Source organism: Myotis daubentonii, chromosome 15 (genome assembly GCF_963259705.1).
Source record: "Myotis daubentonii chromosome 15, mMyoDau2.1, whole genome shotgun sequence".
Lineage (NCBI taxonomy): Eukaryota > Metazoa > Chordata > Mammalia > Chiroptera > Vespertilionidae > Myotis > Myotis daubentonii.
The window spans coordinates 20,103,758-20,121,925 of record NC_081854.1 but is presented as its reverse complement, the minus strand read 5'-3'; the positions used below and the strand labels follow the sequence as shown (position 1 = coordinate 20,121,925).

General features: G+C 48.7%; 1 protein-coding gene across 4 annotated transcripts in view; it reads right to left on the bottom strand.

Moving 5' to 3' along the window:
* The window catches only part of C15H19orf47 (chromosome 15 C19orf47 homolog), a 34,668-nt gene extending 16,633 nt beyond the window's left edge, over window positions 1-18,035 (bottom strand). For 2 of the 4 annotated variants that reach the window (XM_059666535.1, XM_059666537.1), the window contains exons 1-7: window positions 17,928-18,035; window positions 10,259-10,310; window positions 7,998-8,085; window positions 7,769-7,883; window positions 5,616-5,697; window positions 2,540-2,677; window positions 972-1,124 (exon numbers count right to left, since the gene is read on the bottom strand). In XM_059666535.1, the coding sequence (XP_059522518.1) occupies window positions 972-1,124; window positions 2,540-2,677; window positions 5,616-5,697; window positions 7,769-7,883; window positions 7,998-8,085; window positions 10,259-10,310; window positions 17,928-18,023 (724 nt within the window). In that variant the 5' untranslated portion in view covers window positions 18,024-18,035. Of the gene's footprint in view, window positions 1-971; window positions 1,126-2,539; window positions 2,678-5,615; window positions 5,698-7,768; window positions 7,884-7,997; window positions 8,086-10,258; window positions 10,312-15,928; window positions 16,024-17,927 lie in introns of all 4 variants that reach the window. The other 2 variants (XM_059666538.1, XM_059666536.1) reach the window with 2 other exon arrangements.
* Window positions 18,036-18,168: the final 133 nt, after the last annotated feature.

The window sequence follows — 18,168 nt, the reverse complement described above, 5'->3', positions numbered from 1 at the left end:
TATTTTTTCCCATTGATATTTAGAAAGAGTAGAAGGAAGGGAGGGGTAATGGGGAGAGAGTGAGAGAAACATTGATGTGAGAGAGACACATCAATCGGTTGCCTCCCACATGCACCCTGATTGGGGTGGGGATCAAACCTGCAACCCAGGTACATGCCCTTGACCAGGAATCAAACCCGCAACCCTTCGATGCACTGGCCGATGCTTTAATCACTGCGGACACCAGCCAGGGCTTCCCTGAATATTTTCAATCTGCAGTTAGTTGAGTGCACGATACAAAACTCAAGGATACAGAGGATGGACTGTAAATGTACATACACTAAAGTGAAAAGATCTCAATAAAAGAGTAATAGAACAATACCTACAGGGTGACGCTATACATTTAGAAGGAAAAAAACGCCCATATCTGTGTGGGACATGTATACAGATGCAAGTAAGTTCATGGATGTTAGTCTGGAAGTTAGCAACAGGCGGGGAGATGGGAGAGAGGGAGAGAGTCTGTTTCTACTATATATGCTTCTGCATCTTCTGCATGTTTTCCCATTAGAACAGACTATATTCTGAGTCCACAGAGCACCATCTCCATTCGACCAAATACAAGCCGCAGCGCTGGACTGAATCTCAACCAGACCCCTCGGGCTCATAATGACAGTGCCCACTTCTTGGGGCACCTGCCCTCAGCCAGGCACAGCAGAGCTTTAGAGGCAGCCATCACCAAATCCATGCCCCTGAACCCTCCCACCCGCACCCGGTGAAGGGTGCCAGGCTGAGGGACTAAGCAGACCTGCAACACTAACCTCAGGACACAGGGCAGGGTGGTGACCTCCCCCTCCTCTACGGCTACCATCACTGCGCCCTGGGTCCAAGGTCCCCTGGGTCCCTTTAGCGCCTGCTTCTCCGCCAGTGCCAGTGGGATGAGGCCAAAGGGGAAGCACAGGCTATGCCAGTGCACACCCAGGCCAGGCCAGTACCTTTCGCCGCCTGCTGCTGCTCAAGGATCTTGCGGGTCCGGGGGGTGGTGCCTTTGGGCATGTTGATGATGTATTTCCCCTCCATCTCAGCAGTGACCCTGCGTCGCTTGGTGGGAACGGTCAGGCTCTCCTCCTCCCGGCGGGCCAGGGCAGCTGGGGAAGAGGGTGTGGCTGAGCGCCTTCTGGGATAGAATGTTCTCCCAGGATAGGGACTAGATGCCCTGCATAGGGCACATATGTGCCCTTTATCTCCATGCATCCGCATGACTGGAACCCCTTATTTTCCCAACTACCCCTATCACCACTGACTCTGAACCACCGAGAAACTCAGATGTCTGAGCCAGACAGGGCAGAAGGTACTCGGACACCCAGGTTGCAGTGGGCCTCCCATTCTCTGTGGCTCTGTCCACCCCAAACAGGCTCACCTCCCAGCCCAGACTCCCCTCGGACCTGGGTTGGGAGGGGAGGTTACAGAGCCCCACCAGGTAGTGGTTTCACAGTGTGCTCACCTTCCAAAAATTAATCAAGTCGTAAACTTACAATCTGTATAACTAAATTTTAACTCCATTTTTACAAAAAAGAATCCCCTCAAATGTGTCGAGGGGGAAGAGCGCCAGTCCTCCCAGGCTACCTTTCAATACTTTAGAAAGTAATTTTAACTTTCTTTTCATGGCATGCAAATCACAAGGCCAGAAGGGGGCTGGGGCACTTCCAAACGCCCCCAGCAAAAGGGAGCATGCTGGGTGCGAAAGAGGTGGACAGGGCATGATGGGCTGGGGGTCAGATTACGAAGCCCCCGCCCTGGGCCTCAGGTTCCACTTGTGCCAACATCACTGCTGTGGGATGGGTCCAACAAAGGGGGAAAGCCCTAAGGCCAGAGTCCCAAGCCCAGCTTTCAAGCTGAGACCTAGAAGAGCAGAGGCCAGCCACGGAAGTCTGCGGAGGAAGCATGCTCCAGAAGGAGGGAACACGGGACAGAGGCCCCACAGGGGGAAGGAGCCTGGAGGGGGCCGGAGGCAGCAGCAAGGGGAGGAGACACAAGAGAGGAATCCACACTAGGACATGATTTTATTGCTGGAATGGGAAGCCCTGGACAGTTCTAGACAAAGGTGTGAAAAGGTCTGGCTGAGGGTTCTGAAAGCTCCTCTGGCTGCTGTGAGGAAACAGTAGCTTCTCTGCCTTTGACCCCAGGCATCAAGCACAGGGCCGGCACAGGGCAGGGCTCAGTGAACGTCTGTTAAAAAAGACTGAGCCACCTACAGTCAACAGTACTGCTGTGTACACTTAAAACTTTGCTAAGAGGGTAGACCTCATGTTAAGTGTTCTTACCACAATAAAATAAAATTTAAAAGACTGAACCAGTGCACCTGTGCTTACATACATCATCTCAAGTGCTTCTGACGGTCTCTGGGTAGGGTACCCCCAGCCCCATTCTGTAGACGTGGAGAGCAAGGCCCCCAGAGATGCAGCGACTTGATCAATTACAAACCCTCTGGACCTGGTGGCCTTCAGGCACTCACAGGCCATTCACCGCCTGCTCCCCCCACCACCTGCCCCAGTCCCCTCACCAGCGGCCTTGGCACTCTTGGCTGCCATCTTATTGGACACGGTGACGGAGATCTTAGAGGTGCTGGTATCTGGCCGTCTGGGGGGAGTTCCAGGTGGGGAGTCTCGGTTCAAGCTGTTGGCAATCATGCGGGAGGCGGCTGCAGGGAGGAAAGGGGAGAGTCCAGTTCAGTGGGCCTGGGAGGGAGGCCGGCTGGAGACCAGCCTTGGGACTGAATGGGGAAGGGGCAGCCAGAGTTCCTCTGTGGCTGTGCTGTCCTCCTGTGGGGATGTCTGGGGACTGGGTGGGCCAGTCTTTCCAGGAACTAGCCTACCCCTCCCTGCCCTGAGGATCTTTCCTGAGACCCAAGACCAGACTGGTCCCTACCATACTTCACCCATCAGTTAGTTATGCAGCCCTGCACGGACCTCGACCCTCCCCTCCACACTCCACTTCAGCCAAGCTGTCCCCTTGGCCTGGCACGCAGTTCCCGGAGTGCCAACAGGTTTGCTCTGCCTCTTCACGCAGGTCTCCTCTCAGATGGTCTCCTTAGCGAAAGCTTTCCAGACCACCCATCAACCTGTACTCCCTTACCCTACACCACACTCTCTTTCTTCATAGCCTTTATTACTGCTCGACATTAACTTACATTATTTGTTTACTGGTGGATTGTCCCAGAGCACGCAAGCTCCCTGCGGAGACACTGCCTGTTCATTGCTGTATCCTCAGTGCCCACAACATTTCTGGCACTTCACAGCCCTCGATAAGCATCTACTGAAAAGATGAACACTACCACCAACCCTCCAACATCTGTGCTAGACAGACCCTACTGATAACCAACTTTACAGACAAGGGAGCTGGGATTCAGAGCAGGCATCACTCAGCCAGGCCTGGGAATGTGGGTCTGGCTCCAGCTGGTCTGGGGCAAGAAAAGAGGTGACCTCCCTTTGGGCGTGGGGGACAGTCTCTGATGGACCCTGTTTTCTGTAGAACAAGAGAGGGATGTCCTAGGGCAGTGATGGCGAACCTATGACACGCGTGTCAGAGGTGACATGCGAACTCATTTTTTTTGGTTGATTTTTCTTTGTTAAATGGCATTTAAATCTATAAAATACATATCAAAAATATAAGTCTTTGTTTTACTATGGTTGCAAATATCAAAAAATTTCTATATGTGACACGGCACCAGGATTAAGTTAGGGGTTTTCAAAATGCTGACACGCCGAGCTCAAAAGGTTCGCCATCACTGTCCTAGGGTATAAGTAAGGTGAGAGCTGTAGCATGTAAGGCTAAGTAGCAGAGGCCAATCCCAGCGTGGGAGGGGGACAGTCAGGGATGTGTTTATCATGGCAAGTTAGCACCATTTAAGGCAGAGGGAAAACAACTGTCTGTCTCTACTGGATGTTAACATCAGGTGCTTTGTGCTCTGACATCATGACTGCTGCTCACAGACACATACATGTGATATTATAAAGTGTATACAAGTGGCCACATCAGGAATGCTGTTTTGGAGAACTCTTCCCCTCTTTCCTTCTTTGCCTGTTTCCTCTTACTATTTGATTGCCTATTTTTTCCACTAGTGTTTTTGTTTTAACTAATTTTTAAAATTTATTTTAAATTACTTAAGATATTCAGAATGCTACAAAGAGTACATGTACCTAGTTTCATTTACATAGACTTGAAAGACTAGCAAAACTAACCTATGCTGCTAGAAATCAGGGTGGTGGGCACCCGAGATGGTTAGAGTCACTGTCACGCTTGTTTCTGGATTTGGACGCTGCTGCTCACGTGGTGTCCGGTCTGTGAAGTCATTCAGCTGTCCTGTTGTCATCTGAACCCTTTTCTGCAGGTAAGTTGTAAGAGATGTGTACAGAAACGAACCCCCAATTTGTTCAGCCTCCCTTGACCATGCCTTTGGGTAGGCTCTGCCCACAATGACTCTGGGTTGAGCCATGTGATTGGCTCTGGCCAATGGGACAAGAGCAGATGTTATATAAGCAGAGGCTTAGAGGTGATTTGAAAAATGGGGGCTGCCTTCCCATGCTGCTTTTGGGAGTCCTGCAACCACCACTGTACGGATGAGCCTGAGCTAGCTGCTAGGAAATGAGAGGCATGTGCCCAAATTGCCCCTGTTGACATCCAGCCAGCCATCAGATGTGTGTTGAGGTCTCCCTGATCACCCGTCGAGACCAGCTGAGCTGGCCCAGAGCAGAAATGACCCACCAAGTCATAAAACCATGGGAAATAAATGCCGGTGTTTTAAACCAGTTTTTGGGTGGCTTGCTAAGTAGCAAAGGCTAACAAATACACATGTTAAATTTTTTAGGTTTTTTTTTTTTAAATTTATTATACGGATGAAGAAACAAAAGTATAAATAGAGCAGGTTCTCACCAATCACAGATTCCATATTTTCAAATTCACCTCTTCATTAAAATTTACTTGTAACCCCCAAAACTAACACTCATAGGCGTCTGTGGTCATTCACAGACATGCATAGAATGGCGGAAAACTTGAATCGCCCAACACCCACACTCCCAACTGAGGTCAAACAAGCTACACGCTTGTGCTCTTGTTTCAGCTCTCACACTGTAAAAAGTGTTCTTTCCATGGTCTATGATTTTGCTGATTAAAACAGGCCCCTAAGCACAGCACTGAAATGCTGTCTGTGTTCCTAAATGCAAGGAGGCACTGATGTATGTGCCTTATGGAAAAAACACATGTGTGAAATTAGCTCCGTTCAGAAATGAGTTATCGTGTTATTAACCACAGTTCAATGTTAATGAATCAACAATAGCTAGAAAATAAAGTGTCTTTAAATGGAAACACGCATAAAAGAAGTTCAGTATTGATCAGCTAAGGAAAAATGTGGTGATCAGAGGTTTGCAGGAACCTAACCTTGTGTTGCCCGTAGGCGCATGACTCAGTGTGCACTATTGTGGTGTTTGCAGTGACTTTACAGGACAGAGCTGCCACCAGCCCCTCATCACCCAGTGCGTTTCCCCTAAGGGAGGGGCGCCTCAGATGCCTTTGCTGCCACCGCTGCAGAACCAGGTGCGTCCCTCACTGCAGGAGAGTAAGAATGAGCAGATGGGACTCACCACTGGGGGTGCCTCGGCGAATCTCGCCCGGGAGGGGGCCAGGGCTGCAGGGCACCGACTCAGTGGCAGCTTTGCACATGTCCTGTAAAAAAAAGTGCCTGGGTTACCATGGGGACAGGGGCAGGAGGTGAGGGAACAGGGGACTCAGAAATCTAAACCAAACTAGGGTATGAGAGCTGCTAGAGAAAAGATTTCAAGACATTTCACTCCTAACCAGAAGAAAACACCAGACAAACTCTAACTGAGGGACAGTCTACAAAACACCTGACCAGTGCTCTTCAAAACTGTCAAGGTCATGTCAAATCACTGTGTTGACACCTGAAACTAATATAATATTGTGTGTCAACTGTAATTGAAAAATAAATTTAGCCCTGGCCCGGGAGCTTAGCTGGTTAGACCCATTAAGCTAAGGCTGTGGGTTTGATCCCCAGTTAGGGCACATCCACGAAACAACCAATGAATGCATGAATAAGTGGAACAACAAATCAATGTTTCTCTCTCTCTCTCTTTCAAATAAATTTTTGAAGAGAGAGACAAAGAAGACATCAGTCAATGCAGTGAGGCATTGGAATAGGAAAAGGGGATCAATGGAAATGAATGAAATCCAAAAAGTCTGTAGTTTAGTTAATGCTAGCATACTACTGTTCATTTCTTAGTTTTGACAAACGTACCATCACTATGTAAGATGTTAACATTAGGAGAAGGTGAGTGAAGGACACATAGAAACTTTCTGTACTATTGTTGGAACATTTCTAGAGATCAAAAATTATTCCCAAATTTAAAAGTTTAAAGAAAAAAAAAGTGCTGCTCTGTGACCATCTCCATGCTAACTCAGATAATGCCCCTGGCTGGAGAAAGCCTCACTGTAGGGGCTTGTTCTCATGGTGGAACTATGAAGACCATCTCTGGGATGGAGGGAGCTGCTGGACATGAGAATAACCCAGCAGCCGCGATGTGGAAGCTGGAGTACAGCTCTGAAGCAAGTTTCCTTCTTGGTCAAGTGGAGGGAGGAGCAAATGAATTAATAGGTATAAAGGGCAGAGATGGCAAGCACATGGTTTAAGTGTGAGCCATTGTAACTTCACAAGCACTTCACTCCAAACCTGGCACTCCTTGCCACATACACTAGTTGGTAGATGGCCAAAGCTACCCTATGCAGCAGGGTGTGTGAAAAACCTGTTTCAGAGAGACTCAGGGAGGTGAAATCATTAGTCTAAGGACACTGTAACCAGAGGGGCCAACCGGAGGGGCCAATAATGAAAGGAACCACCATATTGTTGGCCAAGTCACCAACTGGATCCCACATAGGAAGCTTCTGTCCTGGGGACAGAGAAGAAACCTGGTCCTGATCATTATATTAGTAGGATGACAATAGCAATCCCATCGAATACAGTGGGAATATGCTACTTGACTCTCACACCCACAAAGATGGCAGTGCCCACAGCCAATAAGGAGGAAATATGCTAATTGACTGCCCCACCCTCAAAGGTGGCGGCACCCACAGCCAATAAGGAGGAAATATGCTAATTGACTGCCCCACCCTCAAAGATGGCAGCCCTCACAACCACAAGATGGCGGTGCCCAGTTCCCTCAGCCCCACCGGGGCAGCAGGCATGTGGCAAGGCCAGGCACATGCCTGCCTCCAGAGTCCCCCAGTCCCCTCAGCCCCCCAGCTGCCCAGGGCCACCTAAGGCTCAGGTAACCAGGGCCGGCCGAGGCTTGCGCTGCCGGCAGTGGCAGCAGCAGAGGTGTGACAGGGGCATCGCCTCCCGCCCCTGAGGACTCCTGGACTGTGAGAGGGGGCAGGCCGGGCTGAGGGACCCCCCCACTCCAGTGCATGAATTTTCATGCACTGGGCCTCTAGTAATAATAATAATACAGACAGCTTTTACTGAAGCCCTACTGTTTACACTGTACTAGGCTTTATACAATGTAATATTTACAACCACCCTGCAAAATAGGTTTGCCTATGTGCATACTACAGATAGACAAAGGCTCAGAGAGGTTAGGCAATGTGCCCAATGTCACACAGCAAATGTAGAACCAGCCTTGGATCCCAGGTCTGCCTGCCTTTGCTTCTAAGCCTCCTGTCAGCTATACCACTGCCCTGCCCCTCCCCAAACCCAGGAACAAAGATGGCACAGAGCACCCACCTGGCGGTGTACCACCTTGGCATGCTTGAGGATGGCAATGATGTCACCCACCACAGTCACGCCCAGCTCATTCATGATTTCCTTGTTGAGATCCAGCAGCATGCTCTTCTGGATCCTGCAGGGGAGGGTCAGCAGTGAGGCCACGGTGGACCAGGGAGGGTGGGCCAGCCAGTTCCCTGTCTCCTCCCACCTCTCCCCGAGTTCAGCTCATCCCCTCGGTGCCCCTTACCTATTATCCACAAACATCACAGCGTAATTGACAGCAGGTCCCGGAGGAATGCCGGCTTCCTTAAAGAACTGGATCCACTCAGAGGTGGCTGGTGGGGGTGGACAGGACTCATTACTCACATTATTCTCTTTAGAGAACAGCCGCAGCAAAACCACAACAGCAACGGCTCCCACAAATTAAATGCTTATCAAATGCCAGGCCCTGGGCTGAGTGCTTTACACAGACGATGGAATTACGCCTGCCTGACAACCGTGGTTAAGCAGCATTGATTCCCCCACTTTGCCAATGAGGAAGCATGCAGGGGGAGGGTGGGCGCCTCGCCGCTGGCTTACTGTTTCTAAACATCTTTCTTGTTTTCTTGGGTGTGACCTTCACATTGACCCTGCTCTGTTAGGCCAGATGTTAGGTAAGATCACTGATTTCAAATAAAATATTTTTTTTCATTTTAAATATCTCTGAAACCAGGATCTACCTCACAATCGAGGGTGTGCCACAGTTGTCTTTTGTTTTGTTTTGTTTTTTTCAATATATTTTTATTGATTTCAGAGAGAAAAGGAAAGGGAGAGAGAGAGAGAGAAGCATCAATGATGAGAGGATCATTGATTGGCTGCCTCCTGCATGACCCCTCCTGGGGATCAAGCCCCCAACCCCGGCATGTGCCTTGACAGACCTGACAGGTAATCAAACGTGAACTCCTAATTCATAGGTCAATGCTCAACCACTGAGCCACCCCAGCCAGGCTGCCAGTTTAATTGGCAACATTCTTTTTCTTTCTCATGGTACATAATATTATAGCCAACATTCCATGCTAGTTTGTTTATTTTAATCCTCACGCAAGGACATGCTTAGAGAAAGGAAGGGATAGGAAGGGAGGGCGGGGATCGGGGGGAGAGAGAGAAATATCAAATCAAACCCGAAACCCTTCAGTGCATAGGATGACACTCCAACCAACTGAGCCACACCAGTTGGGGGCTGGGCAATGCTAGTTGAGATTAGAAAAAAATTGGTATTGCTGTGCTCATTTTGCTTGAGACAACTGAGGCTCAGTGCAGGAAAAGAGACACACTCCAGGTCAGATGTCTCAGGTGGCAGTGCAGGGCTCGGCACAAACGCACAGCCACACCTCTCCCTAGGAGGCCCCTGCCCACCAGGCCATAGGCCTGTATCTCTAATTGAGAAAGGTGGGCTCCTGACCAGAGGAAAAGCTGCCTTCTGTTCTGCATGGGCTCTAGGCACCTGCTTGCCAGGGCGCCCTGGTTTCCATCAGCCAAAAGCAGGCACTTTTGTCTAAGTGTCGAAAAGCACCACGTAATGATTCCATTTATATGAAATGTCCAGAACAGTAAATGTAGAGATCCATAGAGGCAGAAAGTGGATTAGTGGGTTAGTGGAGCCAGGGTCCGGGGTGGAGGGAGTGACTGCTAATGGATATTGGGTTTTTGGAGGAAGATGAAAATGTTTTGAAAGAAATCGACTGTGGTGATGGTTGCACAAATCTGTGAATAGAAAAAGATATGTAGCCCTAGCCTGTCTGGCTCAGTGGATAGAGCACTGGCCTGTGGACGCAAGGGTCCTGGGTTTGATTCCAGTCAAGGGCACATGCCCGGGTTGTGGGCTCGGTCCCCAGTGGGGGGGGTGCAGGAGGCAGCCAATCCATGATTCTCTCTCATTATTGATGTTCTATCTCTCTCTCCCTCTCCCTTCCTCTCTGATATCAATAAAAATACATTTTTTTAAAAGAAAAAGATATATATGTACATATATATATCACTGAATTGTAGCCTTTAAACAAGTGATTGTACAAAATATAAACTGTATGTCAATCAAGCTCTTAAGGGGAAAAAAAAGTACCACATAGGTTGGGAGTAGCTAGCTGCCTAAAGCAAAAGGAACTGCAAAAAAACTATGCCCAGGATTTTACAGGCAATAACCTCCTTAATCCTTATTAGATCCCAGGTTGTAGGAAGTATTAGTATCTCCATTTTACAGGCGAGAAAACTGAGGCTCTGAGAGGCCATGTGGGAGATCTGCTGGACTTCAATACCCAAGTTCTTTATGGCTAAACGAGGCTGCAGGAGGCAAAGATACAGAGAGGAAGCGGGTAGGCCTTGAGCAGGCCTGGCCCCACCTCCATGGACCTCCAGTACAGCTGTTCCTGTCTGTGACCGGCCCTCCCTCCCCCACCACGTCTTCCCCAACAAGGTCATACCCCAAAAAGGGCAGCGGGGAGAGGGGGCCCCAAGAGAAGTCCACAGACTCACCCATGGTCACTGAGACCATTGTCGAACTGGCCCTCACGCAGCTCCCTGGAGCCTGGAAGAGAGAACAAGGGGAGAGGGCTCATGAGTTGCCACCGGCTGTGAGAGCTTGTCCCTCTCTCGCTGCCTGTCTATCTGCCAGAGGAGAGTTCCTGGACTGGGGGCTCAGAGCCCAGGAATAGACTGGAGCAGCTGGCAGGAAGTCAGCCTGGGACAGAGCTGCCACCACAGCTATCACTTCTGCCTGGGACAAGGCCCAGGGACAGCAAATGTCCACAGCTCTATTCCATACACCTCAAAAGTTTCTAGCTAGAAAAAGACAGGAAGGGGGCGGGGAAAGGGGGGAAAAAGACACCCCTTACCCAAGACTTTAACCATAAATACTCCATTCATTCATTCATTCATTCATTCAAAACCTGTGTGAAGCACTGTTCTAGGAGCTAGGGATACTGAGGTGAACGAAATCAGAGCCTGGCATTTAGGTAAGGAAAGGGGAAAGGGGGACACAGAGAGGAAAGAAGCAGAACAGTTAAGATGTGATGTGTCAGCCTGGCCGGTGTGGCTCAGTGGTTGAGCATCAACTTATGACCAGGAGGTCACGGTTTGATTCCCAGTCAGGGCACATGCCTGGGCTAGGGGCCTGATGCCCAGAAGGGGGCCTGCAGGAGGCCGCCAATCAATGCTTTGCCGTTTCACTCTCACATTGATCTTTCTCTCTCTGTCTCCCCCACTCCCTTCCTCTCTCTCTAAAAATCAATAAAAATATTTTTTTAAAAAGGGAAAAAAAAGGTGTGGTGTCAGAAAGCCTTTACTGTCCCGGAGAAAACATGGAGGGCCTGGGAAGAAAGAGGTTGCAATCCTAAAGAGGGTGATCGGGGAGAACACTCTGAAGTGACGTTCAGAGACCCATCGGTGGTGGAGGGGTGAGCCATGTGGTTTTACAGAAGAGTGCTCCAGCAGAAGGTAAGTCCAGTGCCCTGAGCCAGGAGCCCGTCTGACATGTTGGAGGGGCAGCAGCAGCTGGCCTGGCTGCAGGCGAGTGAGCGAGCAGAGTGAGAGGAGACAAGGGCAGACAGGTGGGGCACCAAATCATGAGGGGCCTCAGAGAAGAAATGAAAAGCCAATTTTCACCTAAGAGATTAGCAGGTGCTAGAAAGGTGTTAGAGACATATTAGCACCAATGAAACCTTTCTCCTGGACATTAACAGCAGCACTGAAAAGAAACTAAAGGAAGTAACTTTCTCTCCTGATGATTCGATGCTGACTCCAGGAACATCCGTCCCACACTGCCCTGGCCCAAACTTCCCACTTAGCCCCCAGCCTCTTCTCTGACCCTGCCGTATCCTCCATTTCCTCTGCCCTCATCCTTCCCTCTGCTCCCTGCCACCCACCCCAGCCCCCAACTGTGACCCTTCGCCCTCATCCCCGTCCACCTCCTCTATGGGGTGCAGAAGGCCTCTGTCCAGCACACTCAATCTGGCCTCCCCCCACCCCCTGTCTTCCCCCCGGCATTCTGATGGCTGAACAGAAACAGTAAAAGAGTAAGGACTCTGTAACCAGACTGCAGGGCTCAAATCTGGCTCTACCACTTACTAGCTGTGTGGCCTTGGCAAATTACACGTCGAGCCTCAGTGTTCCCATCTGTAAACTGGGAAGATACAAACATTACTTACCTTACTTACCCTTGGTCGGCAAACTGCGGCTCACGAGCCACATGCGGCTCTTTGGCCCCTTGAGTGTGGCTCTTCCTAAGCCTTAGGAGTACCCTAATTAAGTTAATAACAATGTACCTACCTATATAGTTTAAGTTTAAAAAATTTGGCTCTCAAAAGAAATTTCAATCGTTGTACTGTTGATATTTGGCTGTTGACTAATGAGTTTGCCGACCACTGCCTTAGACAAATGCTGTGAGTTTCTATGTACCAAGCACCTGAGACACTGTCTGATGCTCACCAAGCATGGGCTATTCTTAACTCCCAGGCTTCCCACCTAGCCTTTCCTCTAACACTAGGGCAGGGGTGGGCAAACTTTTTGACTCGAGGGCCACAATGGGTTCTTAAACTGGACCGGAGGGCCGGAACAAAAGCATGGATGGAGTGTTTGTGTGAACTAATATAAATTCAAAGTAAACATCATTACATAAAAGGGTACAGTCTTTTTTTTTTTTAGTTTTATTCATTTCAAACAGGCCGGATCTGGCCCGTGGGCCGTAGTTTGCCCACAGCTGCACTAGGGGCTTTGCCTACCTCCCAGTTTTCACACAGAATGTCACTTGTGCCCGGAATGTTTATCTTCTCCTGTTCTCCTGGCAAGCCCTCCTTCACTCTGCTTTGCTGCTGCCTGCTTTGTGAAGCTTCCCTTAAGTCCCCACACGTGAGATTCTCTCCTCTGCCCCCAGCTAGGATTCATCTGCCTTTCCCTGGCTCCTGCTGCATCCTTTGATGAACATGATCACAGACATCATTCCACCCTGTACTTGACGCTCCAACACCCACTTTCCCTCCTGGATTTTACTAGTGGACAAAGATAACATACCTGCATCTCTCAAAGGGCAGGGCAAGAAGAGGCTTCAATAAGTCAGAGAGAAAAACATTTCATATACCAGGACCAGAGCCAGGCGTCATGCTGAGGCCTCACAACCTCCTCATGAGTGAGGACTAGCATCAGACTCATTTTGATCAATGAAAGAAACCAACTCATTGAAGTGCAGTCATTTGCCAAATGCCACATCTAGCAAATGGCTTTACTGGGATTCAAAAACAAGTTCTCCTGAAAAAAACAAGATGGCGGCATAGGTAAACACCGGAAATTGCTGCCTCCCACAACCACTTCAAAAATACAACTAAAAGACAAATCGGACATCATCCAGAACCACAGGAAGGCTGGCTGAGTGGAAATTCTACAACTAGAAGGAAAGAGAAAAGCACACAGAGACTCAGAGGAGGTGCGGAAGTAAAGTGCAGAGGTACGGAGGCGCGCACGTTAAGGGGCTGGCACCTGAGGACGCGGCTGTCTTTCTGAATCAGGAAGGAGTCACAAGCTCCCGACTGCTCTGAACTCCGTCCAGGAAGTCTCTGGGGACCTGGACTCGTGTGGGGAGAGACTGGACGGTCTGGCAGCAGGCAGAACTCGAAACGAGGGCGGCTTTCCCTCAGAGGTGCTTGCAGCAATTACCTCGGGGCCCCTTAGGGCAGGGCTGAGGATCAGCCATAGCTGCTTGCTCCTCCCTGTTGATTCCCTGAGACCCCGCCCCACCCAAGCTGCGGCAGACGCTTTTGCATATGAATGCCCTGGCCCTTTGCAATCTGAAAATTACCTAACAAACTGCAGCTGGGCCAGACAGACCCAGAACTTCCAAGAGAAGGCCCAAGGCCCCACAGCAGCTTGCATTGCTTCACAGCTGGGCCTCATTTGGGCACCTCCAAACCCCCCAAAAAGGAAGGAGAATCTGCAGATCTCTCCATAGCTCCTGCTGGGTAGCCTCAGGCAGAGGCTAAATTAGCACCTCCTTAGATCCAAGAGCCAGTGTACCTAGTGGTCAGAGTGGGACCATCCAGATTACAACTCCTCAGATCCATAAGGGACATACTCAGGGGGCAGACTCAGTGAGCACCAAAGCCCCACTGAAGCAAATCTTGCCCCAGAAGGGTGTCTTCAGCACAGAAGTTCTCCCACTGGAGACACAGCTGATTCTCACAGCCAATTGGCCTGGAGGTCAATTCCTCCCAGTGATACCTACAACAATCAAGGCTTAACTACAACAAGACTGTGCAAAAGCCCACAAAGGGGTGCACCAAGAGTGTCCACCTCAAGTAATTGGGGAGGCTGAGCCACTGGGCCCTATAGGACACCTAGCACACAAAGCCACTCTACCAACACAGGGAAGAATAAAAAATGCAGAGACAAAGAAACAGGACACAAATGACAGAAATGGAGGAAAGCAAACAACTGGATACAGAGTTCAAAACCATACTTTTAAGGTTTTTCAAGAACTTTCTAGAAACCGCCGATAAATTTAGTAAGACCCTCAAAAAGTCTGGTGAGACCACCGATAAATTTAGTGAGACCCTCAAGAAATCTAGTGAGACCCTCGAGCTTAGACCAACTAGAAATTAAGCATACACTGACTGAAATAAAGAATATTATACAGACTCCCAACAACAGACCAGAGGATCGCAAGAATCAAGTCAAAGATTTGAAATACGAAGAAGCAAAAAACACCCAACCGGAAAAGCAAAATGAAAAAAGAATCCAAAAATACGAAGATAGCGTAAGGAGCCTCTGGGACAGCTTCAAGGGCACCAACATCCAAATTATAGGGGTGCCAGAAGAAGAGAGAGGGCAAGATATTGAAAACCTATTTGAAGAAATAATGACAGAAAACTTCCTCTACCTGGTGAAAGAAATAGACTTACAAGTCCAGGAAGTGCAGAGAACCCCAAACAAAAGGAATCCAAAGCGGACCACACAAAGACACATCATAATTAAAATGCCAAGAGCAAAAGACAAAGAGAAAATCTTTTTTTAAAATATATTTTATTGATTTTTTTTTTTTTTTTTTTTTACAGAGAGGAAGGAAGAGGTTAGAGTAGACAGTTAGAAATATCGATCAGCTACCTTCTGCACACCCCCTACTGGGGATGTGCCCGCAACCAAGGTACATGCCCTTGACCGGAATCGAACCTGGGACCTTTCAGTCCACAGGCCGACGCTCTATCCACTGAGCCAAACAGGTTAGGGCAAAAGAGAGAATCTTAAAAGCAGCAAGAGAAAGACAGTTACCTACAAGGGAGTACGCATACGACTGTCAGCTGATTTCTCAACAGAAACTTTGCAGGCCAGAAGGGCATAACAAGAAATATTCAAAGTGATGAATGCCAAGAACCTACAACCAAGATTACTTTATCCAGCAAAGCTATCATTCAGAATTGAAGGTCAGATAAAGAGCTTCACAGATAAGAAAAAGCTAAAGGAGTTCATCACCACCAAACCAGTATTACATGAAATGCTGAAAGGTATTCTTTAAGAAGAGGAAGAAGAAGAAAAAGGTAAAGATACAAATTATGAACACCAAATACACATCTATCAACAAGTAAATCTAAAAATCAAGTGAATAAATAATCTAATGAACACAATAAACTGGTGATTATAATAGAATCAGGGGCATAGAAAGGGAGTGGACTGACTATTCTTGGGGGGGAAAGTGGTGTGGGGGATACGGGAAGAGACTGGACAAAAATCGTACACCTATGGATGAGGACAGTGCAGGGGGGGGGGATGGTGGGGGAGAGGGGAGGGTGGGGTGGGAACCGGGTGGAGGGGAGCTATGGGGGGAAAAAAGAGGAACAACTGTAATAATCTGAACAATAAAGATTTAATTTAAAAAAAAAAGTTCTCCCTGATTCCAGTGCCCATGCAGTAGCTCCTACTGAATGTTCACGTGCTAGGGACAGTATATACATGTCTCAGTGATTCCTCACAACCACAGGGGAAGAAAGTGAAAACGATCCCCGTGTTACAGATGAGAATGGCACCTCCAAGGTCACATAGTAAGTAACTACAGGGCCAGGACTTGAACCCAAGTCAGTTCAATGGCTAAGATACTGCTGGTCAAGGGATTACTATGAGCAGGCACTATGATCTGTCTTTGCAAGGTTTCAGTTAATGCTTCCCAGAAGCCTTTAAGTACTGGTATCCTCCTACAGCTGCAGAATTCCCTGCTGGACTGTTTCCTCTCTCCACCATTAAAAGCCCATCTCCAGTGCTCTCTGAATGGTGAAAATAACATTAATAATAATGGAAAAATGACCACTCCCAAAACTCAAGTAATTGCCATATACTGGATAACCTGTGCTAAGCCCTTACAAGGCATGGATCCAAATCTTAATTTACCACTTCCTAACCCTGACTCTGGGGCTTAAATTTTCTTTCTTTCTTTTTTTTTAAAATTGATTTCAGAAAGGAAGGGAAAGGGAGAAATAGAAACGTCAATGATGAGCACAGCCGGCATCACTCAATAGTTGAGCGTCAACCTATAAACCAAGATTCCTGGTGAGAGTATATACCCAGGTTGCTGCTATCTCTCTCTCCCTCTCTTCCCCCTCTGAAATCAATAAAAGTATATATATATTTAAAAAAAAAAAAAAGAAAGAAACACCAATGATGAGAGCGAATCATTAAACAGCTGCCTCCCGCACGCCCCACACTGGGGATCAAGCCCACAACCCAGGCATATGCCCTGACCAGGAATTGAACTGTGACAACCTGGTTCATGGGTTGACGCTCAACCCTGAGCCACGCCGGTGCCAGAGCCACGCAGGCGGGGCAACCTTTCTGGATTTCACTTCCCTTGGTTATAAAATAAGAATAATAAGAGTATCTATTCTTAAAAGAGTAAATGAGTTCAAAAACACCAAGCACTTAGAATAATGCTCAACAGGTGATATGTGTATGAGTTCATAAACAACAAGCACTTAGAACAGTGGTTCTCAACCTTGGCTGCACATTAGAATCACTGGGAATCTTTTTAAAATCCTGATTTCTGGGCCTCATGCTCCGGAAAGTCTGTTTCTTTGTTCTGGGGTGGGGCCACAACATTAGTAACAAAGAAACAGAATTTCCGGAAGACGAGGCCCAGAAATCAGGATTTTGAAAAGATTCCCAGGTGATTCTAATGTGCAGCCAAGGTTGAGAACCACTGACTTAGAACAATGCTCGGCAGGTGATCTGCGAGCATTAAATAAAATAAATAAATCTTCAGTGAGCTAGGAAAAGAAAAGGACAGTCACTGACTTATACTAGTCCTATGCAAAGTGTGAGCTGGGAACCGAGTATTAGGTAACTTGATGAGTTCCATGTACCTGACAATATGGAATCACACTCAATTTAATGGACTGTTCTGCTTCCATTGTGTTTCAGGTGAAGAGTTCCTGTCTCATGGCCAGCCAGGCCACTTTTCCTTCTCAAGTTAACTGACTGGAGGAAAATGCATCAGTAGTTTCAAAGAAAAAGAAAAATCGTGGGATTTGGAATATTTGTAAGTGGCAGGATGTCGATTTCCCTGACGACTCCGGATTCCAGGCTGTTCCTGTTGCTGTCTTTGAGCTTCCTCGCTCCTTTTACTGCCTTGGAAGTCCCAGCTACAACAATGACTCTCAAAATCATTATGATGAGTCTAGCGAGTTCTACTCAATACTGCCCCAGGCCCTGTGCTAGGAGCGTCACACGCACGTTCCGTCAGCATCCTCACAAGGACCCTATAATATTCGGACTGCTAGCCCTCACTGCAGAAATAAGGTGCAGAGAGGCGAAGGCACAGGCCCACTGCTAGGGGAGCTGAGACTTGAACTGAAATCTGTTGGCTTCCAAGTCCAACAATCTTCCCCGCCAAGCACAAACATCATCATCACAACTAACAATAATAGTATATTAACGAGTGAGCACAGTGCCAGGCGCAGAGCGCGGGGCTCCGCCAAGCGCGAGCTGACTTCTCATTCCAAACCAGAAGGAGGAAGCTATAGTCAGATACTGACCCCCACTCTACAGAGGAGGAAACTGAGGTTCAAAGAAAAAAGTCGTTTATCCAGGACCGCAACGCAGCGCCAGTGAGCCTAAATACCATCCATCCCCACCGTTTCCTGCCCAATCCCACCTCTCCCGGCCCACGCCTCACCTGGCCCTCCGGGCCCGCGCCCACTCGCGCCGCCCGCCCGCCCCTCCGGGCGGAACCAACTGTCAGACTCCCCCCTCCCCTGGCCCGGAGATCCATCCCGAAAGCACCGCTCCCGCCACCGGAAGCGAGATTGACTCGCCCGCGGCCGCTCTAGCCGCCAGGGCCGCCACCAACGAGAGTAAGGCGACAGCCGTCACGTGATCACTCACAGTCTCCAGGGCACTTCCCCCCGCCCTGCACT